The sequence below is a fragment of the Zonotrichia albicollis genome, chromosome 5 (genome assembly GCF_047830755.1).
Source record: "Zonotrichia albicollis isolate bZonAlb1 chromosome 5, bZonAlb1.hap1, whole genome shotgun sequence".
Taxonomy (NCBI): Eukaryota; Metazoa; Chordata; class Aves; order Passeriformes; family Passerellidae; genus Zonotrichia; species Zonotrichia albicollis.
The window spans coordinates 24,268,991-24,280,561 of NC_133823.1; the positions used below are offsets into that span (position 1 = coordinate 24,268,991).

At 38.4% G+C, this 11,571-nt stretch overlaps 1 protein-coding gene across 1 annotated transcript in view; it reads left to right on the top strand.

Annotated features, from left to right (window-relative positions):
- PPA2 (inorganic pyrophosphatase 2) overlaps positions 1 to 11,132 on the top strand; it is a 34,885-nt gene extending 23,753 nt beyond the window's left edge. Inside the window, exons 8-12 of the mRNA XM_074541078.1 lie at positions 2,344 to 2,471; positions 4,236 to 4,321; positions 5,372 to 5,441; positions 9,863 to 9,902; positions 10,952 to 11,132. Coding sequence (XP_074397179.1) covers positions 2,344 to 2,471; positions 4,236 to 4,321; positions 5,372 to 5,441; positions 9,863 to 9,902; positions 10,952 to 10,980 — 353 coding nt within the window. The 3' untranslated portion in view covers positions 10,981 to 11,132. The remainder of the gene's footprint in view (positions 1 to 2,343; positions 2,472 to 4,235; positions 4,322 to 5,371; positions 5,442 to 9,862; positions 9,903 to 10,951) is intronic.
- Positions 11,133 to 11,571: the final 439 nt, after the last annotated feature.

The window sequence follows — 11,571 nt, forward strand, 5'->3', positions numbered from 1 at the left end:
CAAGTGCCAGTTAGTAGACTGTAAAGCACTTTTGATGAACAGTTTTTATGGGAGTAGGAGGCAAATAACCAAGTAGTGGGAGTGGAGAAGCAGAGTTAGGAGAGACATTTGCTGGAATAGGAACCAGAAAAAAGGAGCAGCAGTGTGAGAAAGTATGCTTGAATTTAAGTAGTGTCTAGAGATAGAGGTCTGGAGTTTGTCTGCTGCTGGGAGCCAAGGAAATTGCTGTAGCAGCCTGGTTTGCTTTACAAACTTGAGGAGATACTGTCTCTTCAACAAGTGTTAGATGTGAATTCAAACTTCATAAGAGGAGGAGATGACAATGTTTTAAGTTGGAAGAGGGACGTTCTCTTGCTTGGAGAGAATAAGATGATACATTGGGTTCCTGAAACTGATTTGAATTGGAGCTGCAGTTTTATTAGTGCCCAAGTGAAGCATTCATCCTCCAACCAAGATCCCACCCTTTTCTAAATCATTCCTTCTTGGTTGGTGTCACCCACCCCACCCTAATGAGAAGCTTTTTGTGCTCTTAAACACGTATTTCAGCTAGAAGACCTAGCACAGCCTTATGTGCCCTTGCTTTTTTCTGGGATTCTGCCAGTGAAATTCCCTGATCGCCTACAGACAGATGGTCAGCAGCCAAGTTCAAAATGTGTCTTACTCGGAGCCCGTAAACACGTAGCCCTGTAAAGTGTGTGCAAAGCAAAAATTTACATGGGCTTCTTCAGAGTTTCATGCTTTATTCTTTGGGTAGTGGAAATGCAGTGGAATTTGGCAGTGGCATCTATGACATGCTATTAACACTCAGAATGTCTTCTGAGGCATAGGTCTGGCCTCCTGCTTCAGTCTACATGTCATCTCTCTTGGTGGTCTACTGAGAATTGAATGGTCTGTAGCACAAGACCTTTTCTCTTCACTTATTGTTCTCTTCAGAAATAGTTTGATGTCTTTGTTCAGGTTCACAGTGAAATTTTAAAAGACATTTGGCCACTTGAAGATGGAAAGCATATGACTAGGTATCAATTCCATGGACTAAGCAACTCTGATTTTATAGGACTGGATAGACAGAAGAGCATCTTAGCAGAAATCACTGCTGACCAGATGCCATCATGTGAGGCGTACTTATGGGAGAAGGTAATGAGGGAACCAGGGAGAGTTGAGAGAGAGCAAGAAGGAATGAGGAAGGGAGACATGAGCGAGTCACTTGCAAAACACTAGAGCAGAGTAACACCTTGGAAGATAGCCTGAGCAGAGTGAGGTTATGGAATAGTTGGTAGACTACAGCAGTAAAAGGTCAGCTCCCATTTCCATCAGAAGTGACTGTGGAAAGGAAATAGAAGATCACATTTGGCTTCTGGGATGGACGAAATCCTTTATGACATCAAAATTATTAGAACAGTGTTGAAAGCTTTCGCTATGTAAACATGTTGCCAGGGAGTTAATTTGTTAAGGGGTTGATAGGGCCATGCCATTGCAAGTGACAGAAGTGGTGGCTGTCTCCAAAGACAGCCCATTAAAATTTGATATGCAGAGCAGGTAAGGGGTGGAGAATCTGGAACTGCATCATTGATATGGCAGCATAGTCTTCAAGCTGAATTACTGTGATGTTTCATCTCTCTGCCTACACGAGGGTAGTGTTCATCTCTGCTTCACAAGGGTGTCCCACAAATAGAGTACATTCCTCTTTGTGTCCTGTCACATTTTGTCCATCAGGATTGTAGAGGTAGAATTGTTTGTCACTGTGAGTATGCAGGTATCAGTAAAGGTTATCAGTAAAGTTAGTGTTTAGAGCTGCTGGCACGTCTCTGTCATGTCCTGAAGGGGATGAATTTGGGACTAATGTGAGCAAAAAGGTGACTTTTAATATAATGTTGACAAGTCAAGCCTGTATTTTGTTACGAGGTCCTGGTTTAAAGATCCATGTGTTTAAATTGTTTTTATAGTTATTCTTCCATGATCAAAAAAGGCTCGTAGGCCCTGCAGTTGCTGGAAGAAAAAATTGTGTCAGTGAATAATCTAAGTATTGCAAGAGCTACCTACTGAGATAAAGATGGGATTTTCTTCTCCTTTCACAAACATAGTCCTTTTATTCATTGTACCTTTGGCTCTTAATAAATGAAGGGCAAGAGATGACTGCTTTACCTGCTTAGTGTGGTTGTGAAATCATAAGCTAGCAACTATGGGCAGCTAATGTAATAAAGTAAAGTTTACCAATGACTTTGAAAGTATTCAGTGAAATCAAATTGCTGCAGATTCTTTAGGAAAATTTAAAAAATTGATGTTCTGAAACCTGTGAGTGAAAATGATCAGTTCTTTTTTTTTTTTAATCTTTTTAACCTACAGATATCGATGATGTCAAGAAGCACAAACCGGGTTATCTTGAGGCTACAATTGACTGGTTCCAATTATATAAAGTCCCTGATGGTAAACCAGAAAATCACTTTGCTTTTAATGGAGAATTTAAAAACAAGGTGAAGATAATGCAAAATTAAAACTACATCATTCTGTTACATGGACTCTAGAATTTTTGAAATTGTAAAGGAGGAAGCTTAATGAAAAGAGTTTTGGTGGGAGGGACTTCTGTGTACAATTTATTAGGCTAGGATTATATAATGTTTTCTACCTACCATTTTGTTCCGGAAAAATGCATAGGTCAGTAAAGAAAGTCTGAAAAAAAAAATTAGTCCTAATCCTGATGAGATTTACACATGCATCTGTGTGTTTGTAGATGTTTTTTAAAACATTTTCATTCTCTGTGTCAGAGTAATGAATAGATTGTCTTTTCAGTTGTTTCTGTAGTCCTGTTGGTAAAATTTTCTAACTTTTGTTTTTAAGGTATGCAGTTTAAGACAATGGGTTACAGATTTTTTCATAATTTGTATTTGCTCAAGGCATACTTTTTTCTGTTAAATCTCTGTAAAAACATTTGGAACATTTGGCTTGAAGGCTGAAAAATTACTTACCTTATTTTTTTCAGAAAACCAGCTTTTTAGACTACTTCCAGTAAGAATGACCAGTGTTTGAAAGGAGATCGGACTAGGGAATAGACTTTGTTGAAGGAAATACCTGGATTTTTCCAGAGAAATTGGATATGATTTGAGTAAAATTGCTTTGCAACTTGTGTATTGCATGCTCTGTGTAGATTATTCTTGGCAAAGAATCACAAGTTTCTTATGAATGATGTCCATGTGTCGGCCAGTTCAGCCTTGCAGGGTGCTGTCAAAGTTATGTAATGCCTTCTAACCAGCACAGGCAGCTTTACATGCTTTGTCTGGTTAAAGAAATGCCCTGACTCCCCTCTGCACTGAAACTGCCTTTTAAATCAATCAGTTGTGGAGTTGTAAGGCATGATAACCTGATCTCTCCCCTGTTCTCCCAGGAACTGCTCTTAGAGGTGCTCCTGCACTGTAGAGTGACAGTAGACCAGTGTATCCCTGTCGGGCCATTGGAGTTGAGCCTGAAGGCACTAAATGCCCTGAGATAGCTGGTTTGGAGCACTTGAATAATTCTCAAGCATTTCTAGAGACCCAGGATGTGATGAGGCAGCTGTGGCTGTGCTCCAGCAGCTCTGGTGAAGTTCACAATGTTCCAGTGGCACTTTTCCAAGTCACTCCTTGTTAACAAATGTGAATGTTCAGTTGGCAGCTTTTTGCAAGTCTAGCTGTCATCATCTGGACACCGAGGGCTTATTTTACATTAATTTTTGGAAGCTTTTTCATCCCAGCCCCACTCCCAATATTATTTTTCTTTCAAACAAGCAGAAACTGTTAAGCAGCTGACATGTTATGTTCCTGCAAATGCTTAAGTGTATGATTGGGCACTGATAAAGTAAATGCAAATTATGCCTCTAGAGCGGAAACCCAAACAGTGACCTGCATCTGTAGGGGTGGAGTCATAGCTCATGCACTTCATCCCATTTAGAGCCTGGTTCAGTTTTCTACAGCAGTAAGGATCTCTGTAGCATCTAGTGCTGATTTCATTTCTTCCACGTAGCATTCATGTTTTGTGGCTGCAGACTGAGGGAAAGTCCTGAATGTGTTGCCAATATATCTGATAAACAGTGAAGTTTGTTTCTTTAAATAAAAAGGGTGTTATATTCTCCAGAAATTTAGCGAGGCCTCAACGGAGGCGCCTTAAAATAACATAGGAAATAGTATGTTTTAATAAACCAGCTCTCTGGCTTTTTTCTGTTTAATAACATTTTAATTTACAAAACTTTCCTTGTTGTAAACTAGGATTTTGCTGTTGAAATTGTTAAATCTACCCATGAACACTGGAAAGCTTTGCTTCATAAAAAAGTTGATGGAGGTGCTATAAAGTGGTATGTATCCAGTCACATCTCTTGCTCTTCATATTGTACTATACTGGTGCTATTCAACAAGTTGCAGCTGTCCATGAGCTGCTTAGATAATTTTTTTTTTAATTTGAGATGACAGGAATATTAATGGGTTTGATAATTAATTGATAATAAAGCATGATTGACTAATTGCTCCTTGTATGATGATGATTTACTGGTAAGTGGCTCCAGAAATGTATTGATTACATAGATGTGACATTCATTACTTCAGCTGTTGAGAAATGGTCCCAGAGTGTTTGTTCAGAATTGTTTTGGGAGAATCTTGGGCCTCTTGTCACTGTTCATTCTGTTGCTTTGGGGAATTGAATTTTGTGCAGTTTATTCTGTAGGACCTTAAAAACTCATGATCAAACTAATTTTTGGTGTGCAAGGATGCAGATTCATAGGGAAACATTTCTGCCAAGGATGTGGTCCCAGAGTTTGTCTGGAAATACTATAGGTATGTGCTGCTTTATGTAGGTGCAGAATTTTGGCCTGTTTTTCCTTCTTGTTAGATACTACAGGTGGGTTGCTGAAGTAACCTGCTGTTACTTCCATGATTCCATGTTACATTCCAAGTAACCTGCTGTTAGTTCCATGGTGGCCATGCTTTGCTGGCCATTTTGCAAGGCACAAGAGATGGGGTGTACTCGCATCATCTCTGCTAGCCATCGAGGTGTTGCTCAGCTCCTTCAGGAAGTGCCAGTTTATTTCTGCTGACTTCTTGAATTTAGCTTCTCCACTGTGCTCCTCTGCACTGAATGCAAGCTAGCAGCCAGAGGCATTGAGTGTGAGCAGTGCTTGCATTAATACAGAATGCGCAGCCTAGATACCTCCTCAAACACAGAGAAACAAAGAACACCCTTCCACACACCTGTTCCTTCCAGCCTTACTTTGTGGCTTTCGCTTCCTCATCTCTTGCAGATACACATTTCTGAGCTCTATATGTGATGGTGGGTTTTTTCCATAAGTACTGAATTGTGTGTGGCTCTTTTCCACTGATGGATAAAGCAGGTTTTTAATTTTATTTTTCAGCACAAATATTCTGGTGAGTGGCAGCCCATTTTGTTGCAGTGAGGAGGATGCCCGATCGATTGTGCAGTCAGTAAGGATGTTTACTTTTTTTCACCCCTTTTATCTTTTAATGATTAATTGGAAAAGACTGTTCAGAGCTCCAAAACTGAAATAAAGCAGCTAAATTGAAATGGTCCTTCCTTAAGCAAAAATTTACGTAAAAGGAGGAGCAGAAAGGTTGTGGGGAAAATGTAAGCATTGTGATATAAACCTTTCATTGCAGTGGTCCAATTGTGCTTTCTGGAAGGTTCATTACTGTTCTGGTGGAGTTCTTTCATTTTTTCTACTTCTGTGGTGCAGTTTCTTCTGATCCTGAATAGCAAGATGGACTGCTATTTGTATCTAGCCTGCTGTCTTCTCTGTCTCCCCTGTTGCCATGAGTTACCATCCAGTGTCAGAACTCATTGACAAGCTGACTGTAGTCCCTAATCACTAAACAGACCCTTTGTTTGTCTACTTGCATAATTAAATGCAATGCTGTAAGAGAAGGGATGCTTATTTGAATGTTTCTTAAAGAATACCTGTCATATTCTGAAAATTAACATAAAATTAAAACATGCAGGTTTTCTGTTCAGGCAAGAAAAATATCCTGCAGGTTTTATGCTTTCATGTGCAAATGTTAGTGGAGGAGAATTTTTTCCATTTCAAAATACACTAGTTTTGATGCCAGAAATTAGGCAAGGTTACCAGAAGTTACATGGAGAAACGTGCCCCCAAGTACTACTTTTTCTTTTCTAACATAGGCTGTGACTGAGCCTGCGCTCATGACCACATGAGGTACTCTGCACGTGTGCCTGGCTGCCAGGGCACCCAGTGTTTCGCCTCACCAGTCACAGCAATTATGCAAGTTCAGGTGTCAAAGGACACGCTGTCCAGTGTCTGTGCCGTTAACATTCCAACTGCATTTCTAGTAACAATATGTTGTCCTGGATGCTGTTGTGTCACAAGCAAATGAGACTCTCAATTGGAAAGAAATGTTGGTTTAAGTCATAAAGATGTGTAAAACCAAACTCTTTCCTATTCAGATACCTTGCTTTCAGCATTTCTTTTAAGGCATCTCTGTGTTGCATTTGTGAATGTTGATTAATGGGACTGTAAATTTTAAATGAAAGAAAAACTCTTTTTGGAATTCAAATATAATTTTAGACGTCAGTCACATCTATAAGCAAGTATTTACCTTCTCTGTACTTCCAAATTTACAATAAATATGAGTCTTTATATGTAACTAAAGCTGCAAGTCCAAATATATTCGAATTGTGACAAATGTGCAGAGGAAATATTTTGCATTCTCTGCTCTTTGTACTTTGAGGCATGCAGGGTAAATAATCATTAAATCAGCAGTATGTCTTACTTTGTTTCTCAATAACAAATCTTTTTTTTTTTCCCGTGGTTTTTGGGGAGGGGAGGAAGTTAGTGAAATCAGTTCATAAAATAGATACCTTGTATCAAACTGTAATGCCTTTCTTATTGGAAAGCTTCCCTTCTTATCAAATAGTATGACTTCCTGCCTTTTTTTGTGCCTCACATTCATTTAAGTGACGGTGTTTTTGTGAAGTTGTTTCCACATATTCCTTTCCATCATTCTGTTTCAGTTCAGCCTAAGTATTTTAATTACATCTTTGTAGGGTGCTGCCTCTTGGTGCTTTCCAGACAGGGAAAATATGCAATACTCTGTTATAAATGCTGTTCATACTGCATGCAGCTGCTGATCTGCAATAACTAAAAAAGTAAAATGGCCTTGAGATAGGAATCATGGACAGTTGAACTCTAAATATAAGCAGGGAGGTTGACTTGCACATTTTAAGCAGGTATCTTTTTGTCTAATACACTACAGTGCATGCTTTGGTTGTCAGACATTCATCTCTTTCACACTGAAGTGAAAGTACGTGAGTGGTGGCTGCAGAATTTTAATGGCTGTGGTGATTTCAAATGAAAGCTGCCTGTGTTTGCAGAGAGTTTTGTTTGGGTTTTTGGTGTTTTGTTTTTATTTTGAATTGAAACTAAAAGCAGACACATTTTCTTCTAATTTATATCCATCTATTAGGTCCTGGATAAAAACAAAATAATGAAAGCTGAAGCAGATCTTGTGAGAAATACAGTGAGAAATGTATTTCATCTACTGCAAAATTTCTGAGCTATTTCTGCAGTGAGAGCTGTTTCGCTACAATTCTTTTTTCAGCGTCAGATTTCAGTTGCAGCATTTTTGAGCAAGTGATTATTGCTTTAAATCAGATATATTGAGTTCTCAAAAAAACCCTAGAACAAAACAAAAAAACCCAAAGACCCCAGAAGTCAAGAGGCAACACTCACTATTGCTGTGGAAAAGTTTTCATGGTGAGCAAGAGAACTATAACAGAACCAAATAGAAAACATTCAAATCCTTACCAAGGGTGCACTAATGAGAATTTCCTATAGATTTTGTCTGTGTGGTTCCCGAGGTAGTCCATTTGTTCTCAGAATTATTTGACCTTTTGTTACTTTACAGATGAGGAACTAGAATGGCTTGTCTGGGTTGGGGAATTTCCACTCCACTGAGGCAGTTTCTAGATGGTTGGCATGTTGGGGGCAAACTAAGAATGATTCCCCAGCAGGTAAATTGCCATGACCATTAATTCCAAAGAGATAAAAGATAACCTGTGCATTTAAGAGCAAATACTGAACATTTGAACCAGCCAAAATTACACCAGACCCCTGCAACAACAAATCTAGATGAATTTATCACTACGTAGTGAACGTTTCTGGTGCTCTCTAGCCTCTGAGAGTTGTTTCATCTGTGTCTCAGCTCCAGTGTCAGTATATGTTGCACACTAAACCCAGGAGTCATAGGGCTTTGTAATGAATGTGTTAGTGCCAAGATACACTGTTTATTTCAGGCTTTTAAGTGTTGCTGTCTGTAAAACTGACCAGAACCACCAAGCCTTTGTTTAATATTAATCCTAAGAATTACTTGCTCTGTGAAGAAGCTGCTGAGGACTTTGCAAGTTGGAAAATCTCCAAGACAATCTATATATAGTTAGTAGAACAATGCTTCTCAAACTTATCACATAATTCTTTCTTATAAGACTGGAAAGTGAGCTAGGAAAGATTTGCTTGTTGCTTGATAAAATGCAGAACAGTGTTTTACAGGGGAAAATATTTGACTTTTCCTGATAATTTAAAGAAATCTCCAACCAAATTTGAATCTGTATATTTATTGATGTGTTTAAATAATTCAGATCTAAGCAAGAAAGTTTGTTTGCTGCATTTCTCCCCACACACTTTCTGTGAGAACATTTCCATTTGGGATTTAGTAAAGGTAGATTTTTTTGTAGTGGCCAGTTGTGAAACAAGAGATTGGTGAAGTTTGTTTTTATTAATTAATTATTTTATTTGGTGTTTTTTATGGTGTTCTAGATGAAAGTGTTGTGTAGTGAAGAGATTCTTGGTTCAGTGAGATGAGAATTTGATCTAGTCATGATGGGAAAGTACTCCTTATCTTAAGCTTTTTCAGCAGAAGTGGCAGGCACCTGCTTATAAATGGTGACCTCTGGATCTCCCTGTCTTATGAGATAAAGCTTGGGTTTTGCTGGGAACAGAGGGGATATTCTGCTGATAGGATCTGGGTTATGTTTGTCATACTGGTACCTCCTTTCAGACCAGTCACATAACCCCCCCGTGCAGGTAATTGTTGTGGATAGGTGGGAAGTAGAATCCTGCTTCTTCCTTCCCTCCTCAGGAGCTTTGTTCTGCTTTTCAGTGTTTAGAGCCCTGTGCCTGCTCAGATGCAGGAAGGCTGTGTCACACCAGTGCAGCTCAGCCCACGTGCTGCTGTGCTGTGGAAAGGAAGTGGAAAATTGTTACATCCTGATCATGAGGCAGGGTGATTCCAGATGTGTTAAAAGTGTCTTTAATTTTGTCCTTTAAATTACAGGACAAGACAGGCTGTGCACTCCTGTGATTGAACAGTGGCATATCTAGCTTTGGAATGCCAGACCTGAATTTTAAAACAAATAATCACTTTCTACAGAACTGAATTATTCTGTCAACATGGAATTGTAAAAGAGTATCATCACACATTTATTTTAAATGGTTTGCTTGTATTTAATGTAAATTGTATGTGTGTGTATGTATTCACATGCATACCTGACAGTGAAACATGTAAAAATACCTTTCTAGTTGTTATACTCTTTAGATGTTAGCAACAAATCCTGTTATTCTCAAAGGTAATACAGTCATCAAAAATCCCCATTGCGTTAGGTAAGGTGTTAATCTATCACTCATTGTTCATGTGCTTGTTTTGTCATATATGAGCAACAAAGAAATTTGTACAGTGGAGATGAAATCTATAAGGTAGACTGTTGTCCTGTGGGGGCAACAGAAAATTCTGGTTTAGTGAATATGGGTGCTCTCTATGAAACCTTAAGTACTGAGATGTTGGTTTATTTTTTTTGCCTTTTTTTTTCTCTTTTTTAGGCACCAGCATTTATGAATGGAGATCCTGTTTCACCAGAAGGTACCCTTTTTCTCAGATGTCATATGACTTCTCTTAATTGCTGGCTTTAAAAATTGACATGAAAACTGTTTTGGAGCAAAAAAGCAATTTTGTGTGTATGAAAATGATAATAGCTATATCCTGTCATGTGGTTTTGCCTGTCTTCTGCTAAATAGAACATGAACAGAAATTATGAATGCTTTCTGGGAGAAGATTACTTTTGAGTGAAAGTGTAGTCCACATAAAAAGATGATCAGACAAAAATTTTCTCTTACTGATCATGCAAGGCAAATGACATTTATCCTTTTTGAAGGAGATTGGTTGCTTTGCCTTAGTTTTTTGTCATTCCTTACAGTAGGTAACTAATCAAATAGCTCCTTTTCCTCAAATTGCAGTAACCTTACGTAATGTTCAAGTGTAAGTTCTAAAGACAAAATTTTATCCTTTCACTGCTACAATTGTTTTTCGTGTTAACAGAACATGTGTTTTTCTTTAAGAAATAAGAATGCATCCTACATTTTCAATTTTAACTACTTTAAAAAAAGATTTTTCTACTGGCAGGAACTACAGAGAAGACATATGTGCTTTTTGAGATGGAGAGAGTTACAGAAATACTAAGTTAAACTTAGTCATGAGCCAAATGCCAAAGTGTTTGAGGAGCAACATCTGTGTAGCCCATGTCATGGGAAAGCAAGTTGCATTCCATTTGCCTTTATATGGCATGCCAATAAATAGCATTTATTTACTAAAGGATCAGATCTTAGACCTCTGACAGACAACTGAACATCATCTGCCTAATCTGTGATGTTTTCCAGGGATGGTCACAACAGTGTTATAAGTTCTTGCAGTACTGGTACAGCCAAACTGTTAAAATGAACAGATACTATTTTGAGGCCATGCTTTTCACAGGGTGGGGAATACAGTTAACACAGCTAATACTGCTAACATAGCAGTATTGTTATGGGAGGGAAGGTAGCTGAAAGGGCAGAATGTTGTTTTTTCAAGTGTTTATATATGACTAGTTTTATAGAACTAATGTCACTCTTCTATTTTTTGTTTGTTTGTTTTAGTTGATTCCTGGTACTTTTTCCCCAAGTGATCATCAAGGTCTTCTGAACGTGCATCATCAAATCTTAAAAATCATCCCTTTGTTTGAAGATGGACAAAAGCACTGATTGTTGATTCCTGCTGAAACAACTTTTCAACTTGTGTAAACCTTCTCTAATGTAAATAAACTCTGCCATTATTAAATGAATGTTTCCTTTCTATGTCTGTGTAGGGTGGAGCAGAGGGAAGAGGAGGGACTTGCTTGCTTGTTTGTTTCTGAATCTCAGAACTGAATAGCTGCTCTTCTCCACACATGAGGTGTGCCAAATGAGATGAGAGATAAGTTGTCTTCAACCCCATTCTCCAGATTTTGGAATAATTGAACCATTGGGTGTTAATTTCTGTCTCAGGGCTTTTCTGGCCACCCTGACTATAATCCGTTTGAAGTTGACAGTAATCTTTATGTAAGAGGCTTAGGAGTTTACCATGTTCTTTGATAGGTGACTGTTTCCTGAGTTGCATTTACTTTTGTGCCCAGTTGTCTCTGCAGGCTTCATAGAGTTAGGAACAGAGCATGCTTGCTTTAAAAAAAATACAACATTCCTCCAAAGATTAATTCGACTAGGAAGGACTAATGCCATAA